The 25,840-nt window shown below is 44.6% G+C and overlaps 1 protein-coding gene across 1 annotated transcript; it reads right to left on the reverse strand.

The window, feature by feature from the left end:
* Nucleotides 1-753: 753 nt before the first annotated feature.
* LOC125457942 (alpha-1,4-N-acetylglucosaminyltransferase-like) lies at nucleotides 754-24,493 on the reverse strand. Its single transcript, XM_048542749.2, has 3 exons — nucleotides 23,975-24,493; nucleotides 4,615-5,063; nucleotides 754-1,632 (listed from the first exon to the last, which is right to left on the reverse strand). The coding sequence occupies exons 2-3, from the start codon at nucleotides 5,020-5,022 to the stop codon at nucleotides 1,042-1,044; spliced, it is 999 nt and encodes a 332-aa protein (XP_048398706.1). The 5' UTR covers nucleotides 5,023-5,063; nucleotides 23,975-24,493; the 3' UTR covers nucleotides 754-1,041.
* Between the last annotated feature and the right edge of the window lie 1,347 nt (nucleotides 24,494-25,840).

Raw genomic sequence — 25,840 nt, forward strand, 5'->3', positions numbered from 1 at the left:
GGGGGGGCAGGGGAGCGAGGAGCGAGGGGGGGCAGGGGAGCGAGCAGCGAGGGGGGGCAGGGGAGCGAGCAGCGAGGGGGGGCAGGGGAGCGAGCAGCGAGGGGGGGCAGGGGAGCGAGGGAGCGAGGAGCGAGGAGGGGCAGGGGAGCGAGGAGCGAGGAGGAGCAGGGGAGCGAGGAGCGAGGAGGGGCAGGGGAGCGAGGGAGCGAGGAGCGAGGAGGGGCAGGGGAGCGAGGGAGCGAGGAGGGGCAGGGGAGCGGGGAGCGGGGAGCGGGGAGCGGGGAGCGGGGAGCGGGGAGCGGGGAGCGGGGAGCGAGGAGCGAGGAGCGAGGAGCGGGGAGCGAGGGAGGGCAGGGGAGCGAGGGAGGGCAGGGGAGCGAGGGAGGGCAGGGGAGCAAGGGAGGGCAGGGGAGCAAGGGAGGGCAGGGGAGCAAGGGAGGGCAGGGGAGCGAGGGAGGGCAGGGGAGCGAGGGAGGGCAGGGGAGCGAGGGAGCGAGGAGCGAGGAGGGGCAGGGGAGCGAGGAGCGAGGAGGGGCAGGGGAGCGAGGAGGGGCAGGGGAGCGAGGGAGCGAGGAGGGGCAGGGGAGCGAGGGAGCGAGGAGCGAGGAGGGGCAGGGGAGCGAGGGAGCGAGGGAGCGAGGAGCGAGGGGGGGCAGGGGAGCGAGGGAGCGAGGAGCGAGGGGGGGGCAGGGGAGCAAGGGAGCGAGGAGCGAGGGGGGGGCAGGGGAGCGAGGGAGCGAGGAGCGAGGGGGGGCAGGGGAGCGAGGGAGCGAGGAGCGAGGGAGCGAGGAGCGAGGAGGGGCAGGGGAGCGAGGGAGGGAGTGAGGGGGGCAGCGGAGGGAGGGAGTGAACAAGAGAGCGAGAAGGGGCAGGGGAGGGAGGGAGCGAGCGAGCAAGGGAGCGATGAGGGGCAGGTGAGGGAGGGAGGAGCGAGGAGAACATGCATGTGATAGTAGGGTCACAGGCAGTGTGGGAAGAAGGGGAGAGGTAGAGATATTTTCATTGGTCAGTCAAAAGCCAAATTCCTGAGAGCACTGGACTTCAACTGACACGTTTTACTAGCAATTTGTAGGTTACAGGGCAATGCTGAGTGAAGAAGTACTCCATCAGTGTTCCACTACCTGCGACAACTTTCTTTTGTTGCCCGACATTTTTAAAATTCCATACATGCACTCCTATCGTTTGGGAGAAAAAAGGCTCGATACTGGACCTCTTCCAGTGTTGGAAGTAACTTTCCCAATTTGAGTAGGAGATTGGGTAGAAATAGTTGGGAGAGAGATAGGAAATGCCTTTGCACTGCAAATTGAAAAACTGGCTTAAATCTTCAGACTGGCACCAACGCTTCAAGACCCTGCTCATCAGAGCTGGCCCCTGGTAACCCCAAGTACGTCCCTCATAGTTCCTGACGTAATCCTGCATGCATTCCCAAATAAATTCATGGCGCTTCTCAAATCCAAGTGCGGCATTATTGGCTGCCTGATATCCTTCAGCACAGAGGAAGTTCTGCAATCCTAAGGACTTTAATGAGATGATATCCGTGTCCAGGTAGATGCCCCCATACTTCCACAGCAGGGCTAGACGACAAGCGTCAGCAAGCACATGCGTCCAATACTTTTCCCAATATGGGTTTACCTGAAATATACAAACAATAAAGAGGAGTTGCCTCAGTAAACGCCTCTTTCCTGGTTCTGCAACTGTCAAACAATGGGCCAAGGAGCACCCACACATCACTGGTCACGACTACACAATCTCGATCTCTGTATTTTCCATCCTGACTCTTCTCCTAAAGCTACTGCACCCTGTGTGGAGCACCCCAGTGCGCCGTTTGGTAACAGGAGTCCATCCATTGGAGAGGGGAGAAGATGTGACAGAGCAAGGCCTCTATAGCTAAGGAATCAGCAGAAAGGGTAACATCTGTTATTATGGAGCAGTACTATGACTACTCCTGGTTACTCTATTACGGAAAGGATATTAAGCCAGAGGGGCTCGGAAAAGATTTACCAGGATGTTGCTGGGAATGGAGGGTTTGAGTTATAAAGGAGAGGCTGGATTGGCTGGGATTTTTAAATCACTGGAGCTTAGTTCAGAGATGATCTTATAGAGATTTATAAAATCATGAGGGTTATAGATAAGATAAACAGCACACGTCTTTTCCCAAGGCTGGGGTATTTCAAAACTAGGGGACATTAAAATAATGCAAAAGGAGAATAAAATTTAAAACGACAACATGGGGGGGCATTTTTTTTTTAAAAATACCTAGAGAATGGTTTGTGTTGGAATGAACTTCCTGATGGAGTGGTAGATACTGATACAGTCACAATGTTTAAAACACCTTTGGATAAATACATGAATAAGAAATGTCTGGTGGGAAATGGCCCAAATGCAGGGAGTTAAGGCTAGTGTGGGATTATGTTCAGCATGGACTGGGTGGATTGAAGGGTCTATGTCCCATGCTGTATGACTATCATCCTGACATCTCGCCCAGTAGCAGTTTGGAATGTCAGGCGCAATGGTTTGAATTATGAAAGCACCAACCATGTTGAATTAATGAGTTTTGAAATAAACAGAAGCCTTATTCAGTTTTCACCCTGGTGCTTTTCTAGCCTTTATGGGTGTAGAGAGATGTTCAGTACACTAGCTTGCTGCATTTCCTTTACTAAAACCCATTCCAAGACAACAGGAAAATTTTTCTTTGGGGACTGAGGAAGAGAATTTCCGCAATAGGCTGGTCCCAGCAACAAAGCCAAAGCAACAAGATCTATACAATCATAGAATCCCCACAATGTGGGCCAGGCCATTCAACAAGTCCACATCAACTCTCCAAACAGCATCCTTCCTACCCTATCCCAGTAACCCAGCATTTCCCATGGCTAATGCGCCTAACCTACACATCCCTGGACACTATAGGCAATTTAGCATGGCCAATCCACCTAGCTTGTGCATCTTTGGACTATGGGAAACAGGCGGAAAACCCATGCAGACATGGGGAAAATGTGCCAACTCCACACAGATGGTTGCCCAACACTGGATTTGAACCTATGTCCCTGGTGCTGAGGCAGCAGTGCTAACCACTGAGCCATCATGCTACCCCTTCAAAACAATGCACTCTTCACAGGACAAGCTACTTCATTGATCTTCACCATCACCAGTGGTTCCAAGCACCTGTAACACATCACACCACAGTCTACAGTTTCCTCGGACACAACAAAACGAGGACGACTGCCATGAGTTCTCCACTTTCAATGAATGAAGGACTGCAGCACATAAACCAGGCAGACACAAAGAAGAGAGAGGGTTCTATCTAATGCACAGATCAATTTTTAATCCTTGAACCACCAACACTAATACAATTGTCAGACCAGAACACACGGTACAAGTCCAGTGCTCTTAGAGTCATAAAGATGTACAGCATAGAAAGGCAGCCTTCGGTCCAACTCATCCACACCGACCAGAGATCCTAAATTAATCTAATCCCATTTGCCAGAATTTGGCCCATATCCCTCTAAACCCTTCCTATTCATGGACCCATCCAGATGCCTTTTATATGTTGTAATTGTACCAACCTCCACCATGTCCTCTGGCAGCTTATTCCAATCATGCACCACCCTCTGCATGGAAAAGTTGCCCTTTAGATCCCTTTTAAATCTTTCCCTTCTCACCTTAAACCACTGCCCTCCAGTTTTGGACTCCCCTACCCTAGGAAAAAGACCTTGTCTATTCACCCTATCCATGGCCCTCATGATTTTATAAACCTTTAAAAGGTCACCCCTCAGCCTCCAATACTCCAGGGAAAATAGCCCCAGCCTATTCAGCCTCTCCCTACACCTCAAACCGGCCAACCTCAGCCACATGCTCAAATCTTTTCTGAACACTTTCAAGTTTCACAATGTCCTTCCTATAGCAGAGACACCAGAATATCACAAAGCATTCCAATTGTGGCCTAACCAAAGTCCTGTACGGTCACAGCATGACCTCCCAAATCCAGTACTCAGAGCACTAACCAATAGAGGTGAGCACACCAAACACATTCCTCACTTTTCTTCATAAAAGCAGGATCTTTCCTACCCATCCAAGAGAATAGACAAAGCTTTGGTTTTGACAGATCAACTAAAGAACTGCATAGTGAACACTGCAGCAAACTCTCAGTACTGCACTGGAATGTCAATGTAGATCATACACTCCAATCTCTGAAATCTGGAAGGCATAACTTATGGCATTATCATTGAACTGTTAATACAGAAACATGGGTAATGTTCCAGGGACCTGGGTTCAAATCCCACCACAACACATGGTGGAATTTGCATTCAATAAAAATCTGGAATTGAGGGTCTAATAATGACCACAAAACCATTGCTGATTCTCAGGAAAAGCCCATCTGGTTCACTAAATGTCATTTATGTCACATCCTAAATGTGACCCCTGACCCACAACAACTTAGTTGACTCGTACCTGCTCTTTGGGAAACTAGCCTAGCCAGCGACATCCTGGTCCTGTGAATGAACTTTCAAAAATTGGGGGTTTGTACTCACATTTGCTGATTTAGGGTCAAGAGTATTAAAAAGCGAGAAAACTAGGTCATTGACCAAATCGATTCATCTGCTCGGATCTCCTTACCTGTTCATACCAGCTGCTCAGCGGGGTCTGCCAAAACAGTGCTTTCGGTCTCAGAGGGAAAATAGTAACATTTCTCAATAAAGAAAGTGCGTGAATAGCTTCATATTGCACGTGTGGATAATGTGACAGATTCCCACTGAATCCTTTCAGGAAGTAATAAACAGGTTTGTCAGGATTTCTCAGACTGGCTGACTCCACTGAACAAACAGCAAGTGCTGAGGGTTCCATGCTGTCCGTGGTCTCCACAAACATAATGCCAGGAGTTTTTATTAGTTCCGAGTAATCAAAATCCAAGGAGGCATCTTCCTTTGCATAGTAGGCCAGCAAGGAACATAAACGACGTAAAAAATAAAGGCACAGCAATACAAAAACAGGAACAATCAGTAGCACTTTCTTAAATTTCTTCATAGCTTTGAGCAGAGGCTTTTCTCCCCTCAAACAACGATTCCCTGAAAACGAGAAGAGAGATGATTCATGAAAATGAAAAAGAGCTCCGGCTGCTGCTTGACAAAGGGAAATGAAAGGATATCCAAAATATAGAATGGCAGAATTCCAAAAACACGGGACCCAAAAGCCTGTCTTAACCACACTGGGAAACATTTAACATTTTGGCATGAACCAAATTCTGTGGAATTCTCTGCCACAGAAAACGGTTGAAGCCAATCTATTAAATGTTGTTATCAAGAAGCAGCTAGATATAGCTCTTAGGGCTGAAGGGATCAAAGGGTACAGAGAGAAAGCAGGAACAGAAGAATGGGTTTGGACGATCACGTTGTTTGGAGGAGCAAGTTTGAAAGGGTGAATGGCCAACTCCTGCTCTTGTTTTCTCTGCTTCAATGAAATTAAAACTGGGGCCAGCAACTATCAACTTCAAATTGGTCACAGGAAACACAAACAGACGAGTTTCATTGCATTCCTAGAGAATTCCTCTCTCCTCCATTTAAAAAAAAGGGGACTATTTAGGGCAGCACGGTGGCTCAGCAGTTAGCACTGCAGCCTCACAGTACCAGGGACCCAAGTTCGATTCCAGCCTGTGTGGAGGTTGCAAATTCTCCCTGTGTCTGTGTGGGTTTCTTCCGGGTGCTCCGGTTTCCTCCCACAGTCCAAAGATGTGCAAGCTAGGTGAATCAGCCATGCTAAATTGCCTGTAGTGCTCAGGGGTGTATGGGTTATAGGGGGATGGGTCTGGGTGGGATGCTTCAAGGGGCAGTGTGGACTTGTTGGGCCAAAGGGCCTGCTTCCACACTGTAGCAAATCTAATCATCTCATTGAAATTAGCAAGGAAAAGGCAGGGGGTGAAGTAATTCGGTTCAAGGACTAGGAAATGATTAGAATAGTTGAGAGAAGAGAGCTTGGCTCAGATTATCAAAGTGTACATTCAGTCTGGGCGGAAGTAGCAACAAGGGAAAGAAGGAGGGGAGCAGTTTACAAGCTTCATAACACGAACTATGTTGTAGGAGTGGGGGTTTATTCAAACATAATTTGGGTTTCTGAGAAAGGTTCTGCAATAGTTGTAGGGGATTTTCACCATTATATAGATGGGATGAATCAAATTGACAAAAAAAAAGTTATCCTGGATGAAGAATTGAGGCAGCATATTTGGAGCAGTGTGTTCTGGAATCTACCTGGCTGCATTACCAGAGAACTCACCTGACAACTTCTTCTCAAATCGGATAAGGAACACTAAACCTTGCTTTGAAGGGATCTCCTACCACTGCTAACAGCACCAACACTTTTCCCCATGGGTAAACATACAAATTTTAGATTTCTTACCTGCTTCTTGCATCATTAGATGCTGTGCCACCTTCAGGTGTGGTCTAGCTAATTCACTCACTATGAATCAACTCAGATACACAAACCCAAGTGTGGAGATCTCAGACCTATCAACTTTTCCTTAATTAATTTTAAAGCCCCGCTTACTTCGTGGCCAAATGTCAACTCAGATGCAGTAAATTTGATTCATTTGGAGCATCTCTACTGGCAAACAATATAAATGGGATACCTTTATCCCAATCACTTGGTTAATCATGGCAATAAGCCCTCAGGCATTGTCTTGAGGGTCTGATGTCACCTTTCCAATGCTCCCTGGGATCAGGACGGTACACACTTGTTTTAAAGTGTTGGATACCGAAACAATCTATGACCTCCTTAAATAACTTGGCAGCAAAATTGGACCCTTGGTTTGACTGAAGCTCCCTGGGTAGTCCATTATGGATAAAGAATGCAAGCAATTCCTCCATAATCTTTTTATATGCCTTGACATTCTGAAATAGAATTGCCTCTGGAAACCTGATAGACACATCCATTATGGTTAGCAAATACTGGTTTCCTGTTTTGGTTTTAGGGAGGGGACCTACACAAATCACTTATAACCTGTGGGAAAGGTTTTTCAAATGCAGAAATTAGCAAAGATGCTGACTTTACTACTGCCTGTGGCTTTCCTACTATTTAACACGTTAGCTACAGCAAAATTCAACCACAACTTTACATAATCAAAGCTAACAGATTTGCTTTTGTATCTTAGCCTGAGAGTCTTCCTCATTCCCAGACGACCTCCTCCAGGTAATTTGTGTGCTACCCACACTACTTCCTGCCTATATACTACAGGCAACACAACATGATGCATTTCTGCCCATTTTCTGTCTCTATTTTCACCTGACTATTCTATCCTTAAGGTAACAGCAGTCAGGAATACAAGGATTCCTTTTCAGAGCAGGCTTTAATGATATAAACCTTTTGCCATCTCATCCTTTTGTTGTAACTCCATTAATCTTTCAGAACTAAACACCTGTGCCAGATCTTCTACCTGTTCAGGTTTTTCCTTTCCCATTTCATCAAACAGGGCGTTAGCTAATTGACTCGTTAGCTAACAACTCACTCATCTCTGTTTTTTCCCTTCTTGCTGTAATTTATGCCTGTGGGATCTTGTTACCACACAGTTCCAGGGTATATTTCTTTTAACTCCTTGGTTTTCCTTCAGCTTCCCTACTACAAAAAAAGAGGGCATCACTCCCACCTTTGATCCTGCTAGGTCAGTTCCAAGAACTAATTGTATTCCTGGAATAGACACACTTTCAATCACTCCCACCGTCACTTCCTCAGTCTTGATTAGACTTTCTAGCCTTCTCTCCACCCCCACCCTCCCCCACCACAGATTACCAGTCTCTTAGATAACATTTCAGAAGGAGTGCAAATACTTTCACCTCTAATAGTAAGAGACTGCTTAGCTCCTCCATCTTTCAATATTTAACTTTTCTTACCTCCTGCCTCATTCTTCCTGGATAAACCTTACCCACAAGAGGTGAAATCTTTGTAGCAATCAGGCACTAACTTACTATCCAGCCTACAAGTAGGCTGTGCATTCTCCTGCAGTTCCTTGAATTCTGTCATTTCCTTCCTGACCTTAAACAATTCCACTGGTTTAGCCTCTTTTACCACAACTTCCACAACAGCAGTCCTCCCCACCACCGCCTTTCTTAAACTACCAGCACTGTGGCTTTGTGCCCCACTCCGTTACAGCAGAAACATGAGGCTTTTCACCTCTGTAGGAACATACAGGCCCTCACACCAACCAGGGACAAGACTCAGGAGGCAGGCAGCGTTCAAACAATTGGAAGACTTTTCAAGCAGCAACTGGTTAATGCAGAGAGGGCCAAAGGATCTTCCACGAATCTGGCCTCAATGTAAGAAAGCAATTTTTTCCTTAATCTTCGGCTCAGATCAGAAGAGAGATCAATGCCACGTTCACTTTTACTGTGAAATACAGAACTTCCATACATTTTAGGTTACAATAACCAAACACAGCATAGTCACTGTCCTTTCCCCTTAATCCATATGCACAATCACATGGGACACCTAAATCAATGATGGGCATTCCTACGGACAGTCCGACTCCCATGATCTTATGGTAATTACCAGACATCATATTTGCTAGGCCTTGGGATCTTTCTATGTTTCCTATTTATTCACATTCCAAAGTTATTCGCAATTCAAAGTTACTTTGGATCAGTCTCAGGCTTGCTTTTCTTTAAGGATAGTTTGAATTCTGTTACTCCTTGTATTCCAAGTGCCGTCTCAATCAAATTCAGTTACTCCTCTGATATTTCCCACTGTCCTAATTACATATGTAAAAATACAAAAGACAACGAGTTTTAACTTTTACAAATCTTATAGCAAGTGGTTAAGTGTAAAATTATACAGCTACTTCTACTGTAAGCTCTTTGTAATTAATGGGCTGTGAACAGTATGTAGAGGAAGGCATTTCCCAAGTCTAATTAAATTTCACATCTAGGTTTAAATGCTTTTCTCCCAATGCTTGTATTATACTTATATTCTTTATGTTGAAAACTGCTATGATCATGTAAAGAACCTTTAATTACAGCCTATTTCTTAATACTGAGTGGCTTCAAAGAAACAACTATTTATCAAGAAGTAACTTTAGCTGTTGTCTTTTGTCGTTGTTTAGGGCATTAATCTGGCTGGTTCATGGACAGGGATTCGCATCTGGTGTTATTTATTTACTGGGGCAATCGTTCTTTCATTAATGAGGTTTGAATTAATTACTCGACAGTTCTTAGACATTTTGTCGTCAAATCTGTCTCATATGGTTCGTGGTAAGGCTCTTTTGCTGACCTTGAAGTAGTCTAGTTCAAAAGGTGCCATTATGTTTCACTTACATGTTACAGCAGGCTGTCTGTCCCATTTTGTTTTAATCCTTGTCAAGTCATTTTGTGTCTTTCAAACATGGGCTACTTTGGCATAAACGGGTATGGGTCACTTTGTATGGACAGGTACAAGTCACATCCACAACCTCCTTTTCATCGTAAATAAAAACAAAAAAAAAACGAAAGAACCTTGGATGCTGTAAATCAGGAAAAAAAAATACAGAAGTCGATGGAAAACCTCAGTGAGTCTGGCAGCATCTGTGAAGAAAGAAATAAATTAGTGTTTCAGGTTCGATAACCCATCCTCAGAATGGTTTTGAGGAAGGGGCACCAAACCAAAAAATTAACTCCGATTTCTTTTCTTCACAGATGCTGAGCTCTTCCAGCAACTTCTGTGTTTGTTCCTTTTCTTCCTCTTGGGTTCCTTCCATCACCTGTGGTAAACTGTTCCCAGTATGATCTACCTCCCTTCCACCCCCAAATTTCTGTCCCTCGTGGAATGAAATTGCTGTCAGAAGCTAAATTTTGACTTATGCACTAATGCGTGCTTATCTGCTATCTCAGCTCTTCTCATTCTTTGAACTTTCTATTCCTCAACAGGAGTTCTTATTTCTGGAAGAACTGCTCGAGCAGAATAATCTAAGATCCTCATAGGTCTTTTCTATCCTTAATGCTCTCACCTGTCTATCTAAGTTGCTATGTTTAATTCTTTCAAACGCAACATAAGTCAGACCCAGTTCCTTATTTATATTTGTCCTTATGCTTCTGGTAAAAATTTGCAAGCACTCAAAATAACTTGTTTCACTCCATCATCTCCTGACACCTCCCGTGACAGTGCCACAAACTTCTCACTAACCCTGCCTACCAACTTGAAGCCAGATTAGATTTATTTGTCACGTGCATCGAGTATAGGAAATACGCAAGATAATTCACTGGTACCCACTTGGTTACAAAAAGCAGAATTAAAAAGGATTCAACAGAGCCCAATCATTAGGTCACCCAGGAGGCCACCACCGCCACAGCAATACGAAAGGCCCATTCTCACCGCCAAACTGGCCTGCTCTGAAATCTACCGCCATCCCTCTGGCCACTGGATGATACGGCCTGCACATTCAGCTCCTGCCAGTGTTTCCCGGTCATGACCCAACTGCTTAGGTAGGAGTTAAGAGAGTGGGGGTTTGGGGGGAGGGATAGAATTGCAATGAAGACGAAGACGAAAGCAGAGTGGAGCTCCAGTTTGAGCAACTTACCCTGCCACCACCTTGCCAGCACTTGGTCTGAATTGGCATTACCCATACAATCTCTGGCCAACTGAATTAATAAAGTGAATATCAGGGATTTTCCTTTCATTTAACTAGTCAATTTCTCAAAGGAAATGAAGAAGGCTTCTATATCGTTTTCATCAAATTTTGGTAATGTTTGGACATACTTACATTTATGCCTACCAGACTGTTGGCTAAAGGAGTTTGCTCTTCCTCGCTTCTATTTTGTCCTTTTCCTTCTGCCATTTGAAGTCTTTCTACTTCTAGTTCCAAGTAGATCTTTTCCAGCATGAATATTCTTTCTCTTTCCTCTCTCTGTTTCTCCTCAGCTTGTAACCATAATTCAAATTGTTTCAATTTCCTCTCATTCTCTAACTCCGGTTTTCTTAATTAAAATTTAATTTTTTCTAGCCCCCCAGCACTTTCCTGTTTCTCTGGTACACCTAAATGCTTGACCACCTCCTTTACAATTTCAGCTTTCCTCTTGTCCCTAGTTAAATCCAATTTTATCCTGTTTGCTAATTCTGAAATTGTATCCTTCCTCTGTTTTTCTCAACTTTCTTGGGAAATTTGGGAAGCATCTTCAAATCCCAGAACCCTTATAGCTATGTTGAGAGGCATTTCCCTCACCTTTGATTTTAAATCAACCACAAGCATCCAAAATTAAACCAATGTTTCCTCACTTTCTTTAAAAAAGATTTTTCCTTTTTAAAAGATCTAGGATACTGATCCCCAAATCTGCTGAAATGTGTCCATCTCTGTTCAGATCCCATATAGAAACTGGCCAGATCCTGGAACAAGCCGCCTAACCATTACGGAGAAGGGGAAGGAAAATGAAAGAAAATCCCTGATATTCACTTGATAAGTAACAGGAAACAGTTTATTTATTTAATCCCAAAGTGAACAAATTAACGATATTTCTAACAAAATGAACGATTCCCCCTTAATGCATAACTCAAGAAAATTCTGTGTATTTATTGGAACAACATAAGTCCCACATATATAAACCCAAATAATAAGAAAACTAAAACAAAACTTTGGGAGACTAAGGATACATGCCTTTCTTCCTTCTGCTGTTCTCCAGTCACAAACACCTTTCTTCCACTGATCTGGCTGTCAGGGATATTTTTCTGTTAAATCTTCTGGGAGGACTCTTAGCTGTTTACCTTTTATGGATGGAGGTGCTTTCTTAAAGAGTTTAGCATTTTCTTGGGAGAGCTAGATGCTCATTTCCTCAGATTGGTGAGAGAGTGAACCACAATTTTCAAAAACCCTTTCCCTGTAAACCTTGGATGACATATCAATTTTCTGACAATAGTATTGGTCTGCAGATTGTCAAAACCAGACTGAAAGCCAATTGAATTTCAATAGCTAAGTGTTTGGTTTAAATTATTTTGCCGATTCCAGCTAGTTGCCAAAACATCAAAACAAGCCTCAAATTTCCAATCACACAACCAATTGATACATTTCCATTTCAGAACTGGCTGTACCTCTTCAGCTATATACAGAAAAAGTGCCCATATGAAATTCTAAGCTTAGAAAAGCAGTTTACCTTCTAAGAACCGCAGACTCTTCTCCCTTTTGCTAAAAATATTCTGGTTTCCCTCCAGTTCACAATTACTCTATACAGCGTCGTAACTGTAATCATAATGGTATTAGATTGGATGACAAGTTGTAGAGCTGGATGAACACAGCAGGCTAAGCAGCAGAGGAACAGGAAAGCTAACGTTTCAGGCCTAGCTCCATTTCAACTCCCCCTCCCATGCCTCAGACAACATGTCTATCCTGGGCCTCCTGCAATGCCACCCGAAGGTTGCAGGAACAGCATCTCCTATTTCACTTGGAAACCCTGCAGCCCAATGGTATAAATGTGGATATCACCAGCTTCAAAATCTCCCCTCCCCCTACTGCATCCCAAAGCCAGCCCAGTTTGACCCCACCTCCCTAATCTGTCCTTCCACCTATACCCTCCTCCTACCTCAAGGCCCACCTCCAAATCCTACCTTCCAGCCTCATTCCACCCCCTCGACCTGTCCATCCTCCCTAACTGTCCACCTACACTCACCTTTACTGACTCCAACTCCGCCTCTTTGACCTGTCTGTCCCCTCCCCACCTATATCTCCTTTATCCATCTTTTATCCGCCTAGTCCTCTCTCCCTATTTATTTCAGAATCCCCTTTCTCCACCTTCTCCCCCTCTAATTTCTGAAGAATGGTCTGGCCCGAAATGTCAGCTTTCCTGCTCAGCCTGCTGTGTTCACAGAACATAGAACACTACAGCACAGTACAGGCACTTTAGCCCCCAATGTTGTGCCGACCTGTGAAACCAATCTGAAGCCCATCTAACCTATGCTATTCCATTATTATCCATTAGTTTATCCAATGACCATTTAAATGCCCTTAAACTTGGTGAGTCTACTGTTGGAGGCAGGACATTCCGAGCCCTTACTACTTTGAGTAAAGAATCTACCTCTGACATCTGTCCTATATCTATCACCCCTCAACTTAAAGCTATGTCTCTTCATCCTTGCCATCTCCATCTCAGGAAAACGGCTCTCACTGTCCACCCTATCTAATCCTCTGATCATTTTGTACGTCTCTATTAGGTCACCTCTTAACCTTCTTCAGCTCGATACCCTGTTATCTCAGATTATCCATCATCTGCAGTTCCTACTATCTCTGATATTAGAATGGATACTATGGACTGCGAAAAGGGGGAGTTTTAAAAGGTAGCAAATATTTCATAACTGAAAAGAGTGCCCCATTAGGAAATTAAACAGTGTGCATGACATATCATTGTGTCAAATGTAGGAAGTACAGGGTGGTAAATTGTGGAAGCAGAAAATTTACAGGTTTACCAAGTTTAGTTGTGGGCCAGATGATGATGAGGATGGTTTCGAAAAAGGAAAGAAAAGGAAAAATTAGGGGAGTAAGCCAAAAAAGACACACAGATAGTAGGAGTTTCAGTCATATGAACATGGGACCGCAAGAGGATGAGTCAGGGAACGAATGGAAAACAAGGAAGTGACAGTGCCTCTGAATAAATATTCTTAATTTGTCTACCTGGTAGAAAAGATTAAAACAGCATCCCAACCGAAGGAGAAACATCGATGATACACTAGTAATAGGTCACTATTTAGAGAATAAATACAAGAAAAACAGATGGGACTGAAGGTTGACTAAAGTCCCCTGGATCTGACAAAACCGCACTGTGGTGTTTTAAAGTGGCTCAACATTAATTGTAATTTTCCAGAATTCTTTTAAAATTTCCTCTTAAAAGGAAGTCACACCATGTTGGAAAAATGCAAACAACTCGTACAAGACTGCATATAATCCTGATATCCAATGACGTAACATGAGCCTGTTGGTTCTAAAAAGAGTCCTGCTTGCAGTGTATAAATTTAGCTTCCAAACTTCCAGGCCTTAGCTCCAAGTGCCACAGGAATCTCTCTCTCTCCCCCTCTCCCTCCCCCTCCCTCCACCTTTAGCAGAGATACACAGAACTGACGGTAGTTTTTTTTTGTGGTCATCTCCTCCACAAACTCACCGAGCTGTCTGACCCTTTCACAACAGCCACTCCCTGACCCAAGAACTAGGGCTTCAACTTTAACATATATTAAAAAAAAGGAGCCTGACCAAAATAAATAAAAACGGTGCTCCCAAACAAATTCAGCAACTCAGCCCTGAAGGGCACTTTACCTTCAAGGAACAGAGGTCAAACTGCATTGCTCATGTTGTTAACAGAACAGCGCCTTGGGAATCTGGAGGACATACCCCCATCTACATGGTTGAGTGGGTTGACGGTATCACGTTACTAGGAGTGACGATAACCAACAATTCATCCCAGACCTCCCATGTAGATGTGACCGTCAAGGAGGCACAACAGTGCCTTTTCTTCCTCAGGCAGCTAAAGAAATTCCACATGTCCACAAGGACCCTCAACATCTATGTGGGTGTAAAATGGACGGGTCAAAAACTGTTCTGCCCAGGGTTGCAAGAAACTACAGAAGGTGGTAGGCACAGCCCCGACCATCACAAAAACCAACCTCTCATCCACTGACTCCATCTAAGCTTCGCATTGCCGCAGATAGACACCTCCTGGTAACGCTCTCTTCCAACCTCTTCCGTCAGGTAGAATATACAAAAGTTTGAACACACACACTAACAGGTTCAAGAACAGCTTCTTCCCTGGTGTTATTAGGCTGCAGAATGGATAGAGACAGATAGACAGCACACAGCTGTTCAGATGAAATGTAGGTATCCTGGTACATAACTAAAAAACAACAAGTGTGCTGATATAGTAAACAGTGAGAGTAATGCAGCATGGAAACAGGCCCTTCAAACCAAACTAGTCCATGCTGACCATGGTGTTAAGTCAGCTAATTCCAACTGCCCATGTTTGGTCCATATCCCTCCAAACACTTCCCATCTGTATTAAAAAAAAAATTTGGATAGGTACAATGTTACTATTGCAGTTGCCTCAATAACTTTTTCTCGCAACCCAATCCACATATGCACCACTCTCTGCATGACGAAGTTGCCCCTCACCTTAAATGATTTGGCAAGGCAAACATTTAATTGGCTTTATCATAAAGCAGGGGGGTGCAGGTGGAAATGATACAAAAAAAAAGGGGGCTTTTGTTACAAGCGAGTTTTGAGAAGATTTGTAGCTCAGGTTGAGGTTCTGGATGTGAGTTTGCTCGCTGAGCTGGAAGGTTAGTTTTCAGACGTTTCGTCACCATTCTAGGTAACATCATCAGTGAGCCTCCGACGAAGCGCTGGTGTTATGTCCCGCTTTCTATTTATCTGGTTAGGTTTCCTTGGACACTACATTGGACAAACTGGCAGGAAGCTAGCCACCAGGATACATGAACATCAACTAGCCACAAAACGACATGACCCACTATCACTCGTATCCTTACATACAGATAAGGAAGGACACCACTTTGATTGGGACAACACATCCATCCTAGGACAAGCCAAACAGAGACATGCACAAGAATTCCTAGAAGCATGGCATTCCAACCGGAATTCCATCAACAAACACATTGGCTTGGAGCCAATCTACCACCCCCTGAGAAAAAGAACAGGAAATGACATCACCAACCCAAGGAAACCTAACCAGGTAAATAGAAAGCGGGACATAACACCAGCGCTTCGTCAGAGGCTCACTGATGATGTTACCTAGAATGGTGATGAAACGTCTGAAAACTAACCTTACAGCTCAGCGAGCAAACTCACATCCATTTTTGGTACAGTTGCACATGACATTCCTGGAATCACAGCTAGAGGAACGCGTGCAATTTTGGTATTCATTCTTAAGTACAGAAATAAGAGCAGTTCAGAGAAGGTTCACTTGATGCATCCCAGACTGAATGCAATTAATCAATTTAAGAGAGCTAGGAGTGAGGGGGAGAAACTTGTTTACTCAGAGTTGTTAGAATTTGGAATGTGCTGCCTGGAAGAGTAGTGGAGGCAGATTCCATGAGGTTTCAAAATACAGCTGGATATATATTTGAAAGGGATGAAATTTGAGGGTTATGGAGATAGGGCAGGAGAGTAGGACTAGCTGAGTCGATCTTTCAACAGCTGGTACAGACACAAAGGGTCAAATGGCCTCCTTCTGTACTGTAAAATTCTAACGATTCTGTGATTCCTGGGATGAAGGGATTTTCTGGACAATCTTGAATATTGGGCCAATTTGGGCCTGTAACTTGCAGAGTCTACTGGGCTGCCCGTTTGGGTGACACGGTGGCTCAGTGGTTAGCTCTGCTGCGTCACAGCATCAGGGATCCAGGTTCGATTTTAACCTCTGGATTTTGCAAATTCTCCCTGTGTCTGTGTGGGTTTCCTCCAGGTGCTCCAATTTTCTCCCACAGTTCAAAGATATCCAGGTTAGGTAGAATGGACAATTTAGTGTGGCCAAATAGCATCCAGGGATGAGCCATCTCCAGGGTGGGTTAGCCATGGGAAATGCAGGATTACAGGGATGGGGAGCTCGAGGGGGTCAGTGTGGGCTCAATGGGCCCAATGGCCTGTTTCCACACTGTGGAGATTCTATAGGTCCAGAGAAATGAAAGGTACTTCGAGGAATTTCTTCTTGAGAAGATGGATGCTGAGGGGATGTTTCCACTTGTGGGGCAGACTAGAACTGGAGGACGGTTTAAATTTTTTTTTTTAAAAGTAGTATCACGTTCAGGGCAGAGGGGAGGAGAAATCCTCTCTCCCCGAGGGGTAGTAATCTGTAGAATTGTCCTCTCCCCAGAGCAGCAGCAGAGGCAGGGTCACTGAATACAATCGGCAGGATGCCAGTCAAGAACCTAAGTTTAAAATCAGGATAGACATGAAAATGGAGTTGAAGCCACAAGTAAATCAGGTGTGGTTTCATTAAATGATGTCGCAGTCTCAACAGGCCAAATGGCCTACCCATACTCCTACTTTGTCAGTTGGCATGAAAGGATCGCAAAGGGCGAATGTCAAAGAATGCTACGGGTAGTGGGGGAGTAGGGAGTGGTAAAGGCACTGGACTAAACATAAAAGCTCAGGGTTTGAATCCCATTCTTTCTGGTCGTAGAACTAAAATTCAGTTCACTTATCTGGAATTAATTAACTAGTCTATTAACAATAATCTTCATTTTAAGGGCAGCATGGTAGCTCAGTGGTTAACACTGCTGCCTGACTGAGCCAGGGACCCAGGTTCAGTTGCATGGAGTTTAAACATTCTCCCCGTGTCTGCATGGGCTTCCTCTCAGTCCAAAGGTATTGAGGCTAGGTGGATTGGTCAAGCTAAACTGCCCATAGTGTCCAGGGATGAACAGGCTAGGGTCAGGGTTAGGCACAGGAAATGTGTGGTTACAAGGATAGAGTGGGATCATCCTCACAAGGTCAGTGCAGAGGGAAAACGAGAGTGAGAAATGCCTATGGTCCTTTATAGGCCTTAACTACTTACTTCAATAACCACCTCTCTTGCTATCTCAGAATGATCAAGCTGCTTCCCTGTCACCCTGGTCAGACATTAGTTAACTACAGATAAAAATAAACTGAATTTTAATTCTACTACTGAATGGATCATTCTGCACTGTAGGGATTCTATTCCATGATAATTACAGAGCTCATGCCCACTAAGTGGCAGAACAGCAAAGCAGTGTTTGTTTAAGAGGCCAGAATTAGAGGAATATACAGCTCAGGCCTCTGGCACAGTACATAGGGATAAAAGTGGCATGAGGAATTTGAAAAGAGTGAGAAGCTTAGAAACAGGCATACGGTTTACCCAGAATCCATGTAAACATCAGTAAGCGCAAGATGAACAGGCACAAAATCAGAACTCAGAGAGAAATCAAAGTTGGTGCAGGGAAGAGAAGGGAGAACATTGAATGTAGTTGAAATGAATTCTAGAGCAGAGATGTGGATTCACAACAGATGAGCTGAGGGAGGGGCAGTGTTGGCTGACATTACAGAGGTACAAATAGGTGATGACAGTGTGGATGACTGTTGGGGGAGCTCACATCAGGTTTGCAGACAGTCTAATTCATCCAGAAAAATTCAGATTCAAGCTGGGGCCAGCGTTCAAAAAAGAAACGCACAAGCAGCTCTCAAATGGGTTTGCCATTCTACACCCTTTGTTATATGGGCCAATAAAAGGGAGTGGCCCTTAAAGTCAGGGAGAGACAGTAGAAGGACTGATCCCATTGGCAGGAATAGCCAGGGGAAGAAACAATGGGAGCTGGCACAACAGCCCTGACCTCAGCCATTAGCATAGCACTCCCGCCCCACATCCGTCCCAGGCTCTGGAGGAAAGAAATTGTATGAAGCAGGGTGCAGAACTGATAGGCTGTTGCAGTAGGAAGTAAAGGGAAGAACATCAGGACAAGGTGTTTGAAATACAGAGCAATTGACAGGAAATTCAACAAAGGATATCCATTAAATACAAAGCTCAGGGCATTCAGTGAAGCATGGAAATGCATCATTTACAGAATACACAACAGCCAAAGGTCCTTCATACACTTCTGTAGCTGCTTACAGCTCTCAATCAAATGGGCATTCGTATCATATGAGAGGAGATCAAGCAGTCAAAATCCCAAACAGAGTGGACCATGAGAACGGGGTGCATGACCAGGCCATTCAGCTCCTCCAGCTTACTCCACCAGTTAACCATCTGTTTCCAGTGTACTTACACCCTCTCCTTAAGGAGGAGACCAGTACTGTACACAGTGCTCCAGTGGTTTCACCAATGCCCTGTCTAAGCTTCCATTTGTCTGCAGTCAGTCAATATCGCCAGTAATAAACAAAAAAAAGATTAGTTCTTATAATTATTCACAAAACTGACTACAGAAATTCATATTTCAAATATGAATCGGAAAAATGGAAATTAGGAAATTGTGCTACAGCGAATGTACTTTTTTATTTCAATGTGAAGATCAAAAGTCGAACTAGCCTCTGTTCACTTACAGCTAGAAAATATCCTGTAATTTAATGGAAGAGTGGGATTTAGTATTTCAAGATATTCTGGCACGAGATATCTTTACATTTGAAAGCTGCCAAGCAATAGTGTCAATAAAAGTCTAAATCGGAGATTAAAGGTCATTTGCACTCATTTCTGGAAAGCCTAGGCAAGCCAAGACAGGTCCTGCAGAGGAAGAAGGAACAAAAAATTATGCACAACTGTGCAAAGAAAATCCTTCAGAGAATCCCTAAAGGGTGGAAGCAGGCCATTCAACCCACATAATGGGGCATCCCCTCTCAAACAGCATCACACCCAGAACATCACCACGCCAACCCTATCCTGTAACCCTGCAATTCCCATGGCTAATCCACCTAAACTGAACATCTTTGGGCGGTGGGAGGAAACTGGAGCACCCAAAGGAAACCCACACAGATACAAGGAGAATGTCTGTGTGGGGTCTGCACAGTCGCCTAATTGTAGCATCGAGCCCATGTCCCTCCCGCTGTGAGGCTGCAGTGCTAACCACTGAGCCACCATGCCACCCTAAACGTTGAACAAGTAAAAACTAAAATAGTCTATTTGAATGGCTACAGAATTGAGGACGCTGAATTACACCAAAGTAATGCCATTATCAGAAACAAAGAGAACAGTGAAGCCATCTCATTCCATCTCTGTAGGCTGCACTTTTCATCTTGTTTCAATTATTAACCGTTTTCCCATTAGTGACCATTGCTGAACTCTGCTTTATCCATCCTAATTTGCAAATGAATAAGGATTTTAAAACGGATGCCAGTAACTCATTACCCACATAGCCATGTTAAAAAAAGACACCACCATAAGAAATAGCAACGTGAGAAGGTCCTTAGACCCCTCGGGATTGTTCTGCCATTCAATGGCATCATGATTGATTAACTCCACTTTCCTGCCTTTTCTTTGTAACCCTGGAATCCCCGACTGATCAAGAATCTATCTCAGCCTTATTTATATGCAAGGACTCACGATGGCAAGGAGTTCCAAAGACTCTGAATTGTCAGAAGAAATTCCTCCTCATCCCAGTCTCAGATTGGCACCCTGTAATTCTGAGACTATGTCTCAGGTCTCTAGACAAGTTTGTCTATAATAGTTAAAGTTTTGCTTTCTATTTCAAACGAAACCCTTTGTGATTTCTTTAATTTCAGAGCGTGATCACAGTCAAGAAAGTTAACCGTCTCGGTGCTACAATTGGTCGTTTGTGTTGAAAAGCTGTGACAAACAATGGGGCCAAATTTCCAGACACTTTCTATCAGAGTCAATGCACTGCATACCAACGATGAGTGATCCATTAACTAGATCACAGATCCCGGGTTTCAGATCTCTGCCAGGTCTCTCTCTGCTCAGTGAATGCGTTGAGACAATCTCTCACATCATATTCTATTTGCCAGATCTTTGCCCATTCACATATCCTATGTTTCTTCACATTTTACTTTCCTACAATCTGTTAAATCGCTACATTGAAACCACTTTCACAAACTGCGAAACTTTTGAGGCCCCAAAAACTGATCCCTGTGGCACTTGCCCACATTACATTTGCCGGCCAGAAGTGACACATTTATGCCCACTGTTTCCTGTTAGCTAGCCAATCCCGCATCCATGCCAAAACATTACCACCTACAACACAAGCATCATTTTCTATTACATTTGACATAGGGCTGCAGAATCATACAGCACAGAAACAGACCCTTCAGTCCAACCAGCCTATGCTGAACATAATCCCAAACTAAATTAGTTCCACCTGCCTGCTTCTGGCCAATATCCTTCCAAACCTTTCATATTCAAGTAGTTAACCAAGTGTCTTTTAAACATTGTAACTGCACTCACATTCACCACTTCCTCAGGAAATTCATTTCACATGCAAACCAGCCGCTGTGTTTAAACAGAATTTCCTGTGTGTCGTTTTTATACCTCTCTCTCCTCATCTTAAAAGATGTGCCTAATCTTGAAGTCTCCCATCCTAAAGGAAAAGACAACTACCATTAACTCTTTGTACACCAAATTAATTTATAAACTTCTACAAAGACACCTCTCAACCTCCTACATTCCAGTGAAAAGAAGTCTCAGCCTTTCTTTATATTTCAAAACTTCCACACCCAGCAATATCTTGGACAACCAGAACTGGACACAGTACTCCAGAAGAGGCTTCACCTATATCCTGTACAAACTTAACGTGACTTCCCAAATAGTGCACTCAAAGTACTGAGCAATGAAGGCAAGTATGCCAAATAACCTCTTGTCTATATGTGATGCAAGCTTCAAGGAATTATTACCTGAGCCCCTAGGTCCCTCTGTTCTACAACACTAGCAAAGGCCTTATCTTTAATTGTATGAGCGCTACCCTTGTTTGCAGTACTAAAATGCAATCTCACATTTATCAAGACTGAACTCCATTTTTCAGCCTTCTGGACATCCAAGTACAGTAAACCCATCAGCTCCTCCTTATCTGCACCACCAACTTTCTGGAGTTGCCTGAAAAAATAGGCTAAATATGGTTACTATTTCACAAGTCCATTTAAACACTGTCTGGTTGCACGGGAAATATTCAACTGCCCTGCTACAATATCTTTAAAAAGGTGTTGCAAAAAAGATATCATGGCTACTATTAATAAAACTGGTCCATAGTTTCTTGCTTTTTTTTTGGAAACAAAAGAAGTTATATTCCAGGTTTCCATTTACATAGAACCTTCCCTGAATCTAGACAAGTTTGTAAAATTAGAAACTAAAACATCAACTCTCAATTGTCATGTATTGCATTGTGCTCATCTATTGCCTTGACTCCTTGTTTCAGATCATGACCCTAAACAGCCTCACACAGCTGACTATATTTCTTTTAAAAATCATCATGGGAAGTGGACATCACAAAGCTCAGCCAAGATTTATTGCCATATCCGAGTTGCTATCGTGAAGGTGGCGCATTTCAGTTTGTATAGGGTAGGAGCACCACAGTGCTGATGGAAGGGAAGTTTCCTCTCAGCGACAATGAGGTGACAGTACTACAGTGCCAAGTCAAAAATGCTCTTTGGCTTATAGGGAAACTTGTAGGTAATGGTCCCATGTGGTAGGATCGCAGATTTGGAGAATGCAGTCGGAGTCTTAATGAATTGCTGCAGCACATCTTGTAGACAGTACTGAAGGGAACAAACGTTGGAAGGTGATAGATCAGGCGGGCTACATTGTCCTGGTCAGCACTGGGCTTTTTGAGTGTTGTTGGAGCTGCACTCATTCAAGGCAGCAGGGAGAGTTCCATCACAATCCTTACTAGTAATTCCTGAGATCCTTCATCATCGTCACATACTCCATCTGAGTGAGAAGAAGGTCTGCAAAGATCCTTGTTTCATGTATTTCTTCATCCTGAGACATCCCACCTTCCCACATCTGTCTGGAGGATAATGCTGGGAAAATTGATTTTGAATGCCTCTGGAATGGAGGAACTTTGGAGATTTAATCCCCTTTCATAACCTGCAAGTCCCAGAGGGCTCAAATATGTCTTTTAATCAGGCCCATAATCAATGTAAAACCAACCATACCTACATTGCACCCATTTCTGGGTGCAGCAAAGCCAACTGTGGACATTTCCTACTCAATCTGTTATCAGAATCCCTACAGTGCACATAGAGGCCCTTTGGTACATTGAGTCTGCACCAACCTTTTGAAGAGCATCCTAACAAGACCCAAGCTCTAACCTCACAACTCTGCATTTCCCATGACTAATCCACCTGTTCTACAAATCCCTGAACGATGGGGAAATTTGGCAAGGCCAGGCCGTCTAAGCTGCACATCTTTGGATGATATGTTATTATACACCTTTGGAACAGGAGGAACTTGAACCCAGGCCTCCTGGCTCAGAGGCAGGGACACTACTACTGCACCACAAGAGACCCCAGTCCCAACTGCACTCTGCACCCCAACAGCCCCAGAGTAAAAATACTTCTCCGTGGGGTACCCTCCTACCCAGGCATGTCCAACAAGTTAGGAAACTCCTCTCCCTACTTCCAACCTCTGCTCCATACCTCAGCAGAAGAGGTCCTCAGTCTCCCACAGCACCCAGATCTTTCAAAAGATTGCTAAGCACAGGGTAATGTAGAACTTGTAAACAGCCACCGCACCTCAAACAGCACGTGGGCTTTGTCACTGCCCACACAAAGCTGATGTTTTGTCATCATCCTGCCAATGTCCAATTTGCACCAAACTACCTCAAACAGTCCTCGCCTTCTACCACATACTGGGTGATGGTGAACACCACCAAGTATTAGTAATCATCTGGGATGGGACTTCATAAAATAGCGACCAAAAACTAAACCAAGTCCTCCCAGCTCAGTCTCTCATATTCCTAACATCCTTCTCTGCTCCACACCCAAATGCTTTTACTTTTCTGAAGTACCTACTATACTATGAAACTAAACTTTTTTTTTAAATGACTCATGATGCAGTGTTATCTGAACGCCGCAGCAGCATGGCATTTTGAAGTCTTTCTTTCTGTTTTGTTTTCTCTATTTTGCGTAAAATAGACCTCACATACTGCCCACACACCGTTTCTTGATCATTCAAAAACCTAACTCTACAAATGCTGTTTTCACAGGTTGATTCACTCACTCACTCACGATGCTGGAGTCAGAGTTAATACAGTGAGGAGCTGGAGGAACCGAGTCCTGGTTAAGGGTCCTGACCGAAACGTGACTCATCTGATGCTGGCTGACCCGTTGTATTCCTCCAACTCCACACTGTATGGAAACACACACACACACACACAAAACATAGCCTTATCCCTCTTGAAAGACACAAAAACCTTCAGGGACTTTTTTTTAAAACATTCGGCGGGATCTTCAACTGGAGTTTGAACACTGACATTAGCCGATTAGAAGCGAGCCAGGGAAACACGGTCAGCACGGAGAGAACAGGGGCTACGGTAAAGCGAAACACGACACAACTGATACACGAAGGAGAAATTCACAACTTACTTTTCCCTAGGAGGCTTTAGCAGCAGCTATTCTATTGTTGTATACAGCGCTTCCCCTCTTTTACAGCTCAGACGAGAGAATTGTTTTATCTTCAGAACAAGTGAAAGAGAACTGCGTGGAGCACGTTATTGCAAAGAGAACAGCAGCATCTGAGAATGGGAGGGTGGAGCTGGTCAGGAAGGGGAGATTATTGGCTCCGCACTGCGACAGCCCATTTGGGTCTGTAATTTGATACAGTAAACAACACTCCAGCTGGCATGAACCCGTTCGGAGCCCGTTGGCTTTGCACTGACTTCGCGGCCAGAAATCAAAGGGCAGTACCAGCTGCTCTGATGTTTAAAACAGTGACAGGAATCGATAGTCTTGTAGTGACCTTCACCATTCTCTGGGCCAGGCCGTCACGAGTTCAAGAGATAGTGGGAACTGCAGATGCTGGAGAATCCGAGATAACAAGGTGTAGAGCTGGACGAACACAGCAGGCCAAGCAGCACAGATCCTCCTCCTACGATGCAGCTTCGCCTGCTGTGTTCATCCAGCTCTACGCCTTGTGGTCACGAGTTCAAGTCTCCTATTTGCCTCGGAGGTGTGTCCTAACTTGTCTGACCAGATTGGTTAGAAAAATTATTTAATTCACCAGAAAAAACTTAACGTGTGAACTGGAGGATCCGTTTTGTTGCATAGTGGTTGTGTCCCTCCTCTGGACTGAGAGGCCCAGGTTCAATCCCACCTCCTCAGACGGTGTGTAAAAACATCTCTGAACAGGTTAGTTAGAGATAATAAAATGTGAGGCTGGATGAACACAGCAGGCCAAGCAGCATCTCAGGAGCACAAAAGCTGACGTTTCGGGCCTAGACCCTTCATCAGAGAGGGGGATGGGGTGAGGGTTCTGGAATAAATAGGGAGAAAGGGGGAGGCGGACCGAAGATGGAGAGTAAAGAAGATAGGTGGAGAGAGTGTAGGTGGGGAGGTAGGGAGGGGATAGGTCAGTCCAGGGAAGACGGACAGGTCAAGGAGGTGGAATGAGGTTAGTAGGTAGCTGGGGGTGCAGCTTGGGGTGGGAGGAAGGGATGGGTGAGAGGAAGAACCGGTTAGGGAGGCAGAGACAGGTTGGACTGGTTTTGGGATGCAGTGGGTGGGGGGGAAGAGCTGGGCTGGTTGTGTGGTGCAGTGGGGGGAGGGGACAAACTGGGCTGGTTTTGGGATGCAGTAGGGGAAGGGGAGATTTTGAAACTGGTGAAGTCCACATTGATACCATATGGCTGCAGGGTTCCCAGGCGGAATATGAGTTGCTGTTCCTGCAACCTTCGGGTGGCATCATTGTGGCAGTGCAGGAGGCCCATGATGGACATGTCATCTAGAGAATGTGAGGGGGAGTGGAAATGGTTTGCGACTGGGCGGTGCAGTTGTTTGTTGCGAACTGAGCGGAGGCGTTCTGCAAAGCGGTCCCCAAGCCTCCGCTTGGTTTCCCCAATGTAGAGGAAGCCGCACTGGGTACAGTGGATGCAGATGTGCAGGTGAACCTCTGCTTAGTGTGGAATGTCATCTTGGGGCCTGGGATGGGGGTGAGGGAGGAGGTGTGGGGACAAGTGTAGCATTTCCTGCGGTTGCAGGGGAAGGTGCCGGTTAGTTAGAGAATTGGGTTAAGTAAAAATAAAAGTGAAAGAATTAATCGCTTGGGCTCTTGCTGTGAGGCAGTAGCATCCTTATCTCTGAGCTAGGAGGCTTGAGTCGTAGACTGGTTAAAATTGTGATCAGAGATAATGGAAACTGCAGATACTGGAGTATCCAAGATAACAAAGTGTGGAACTGGATGAACACAGCAGGCCAAGCAGCATCTCAGGAGCACAAAAGCTGACGTTTGGGTCT

The sequence above is a fragment of the Stegostoma tigrinum genome, chromosome 14, assembly GCF_030684315.1.
Source record: "Stegostoma tigrinum isolate sSteTig4 chromosome 14, sSteTig4.hap1, whole genome shotgun sequence".
Lineage (NCBI taxonomy): Eukaryota > Metazoa > Chordata > Chondrichthyes > Orectolobiformes > Stegostomatidae > Stegostoma > Stegostoma tigrinum.

Bases quoted from the DNA above. Each gene is read 5' to 3' on its own strand.
- LOC125457942 (XM_048542749.2), bottom strand. From the start codon at position 5,022: ATGAAGAAATTTAAGAAAGTGCTACTGATTGTTCCTGTTTTTGTATTG. The intron at 1,633-4,614 runs GTAAGGAGATCC...TGTATATTTCAG, and splicing joins TGAGCAGCTGGTATGAACAG to GTAAACCCATATTGGGAAAA.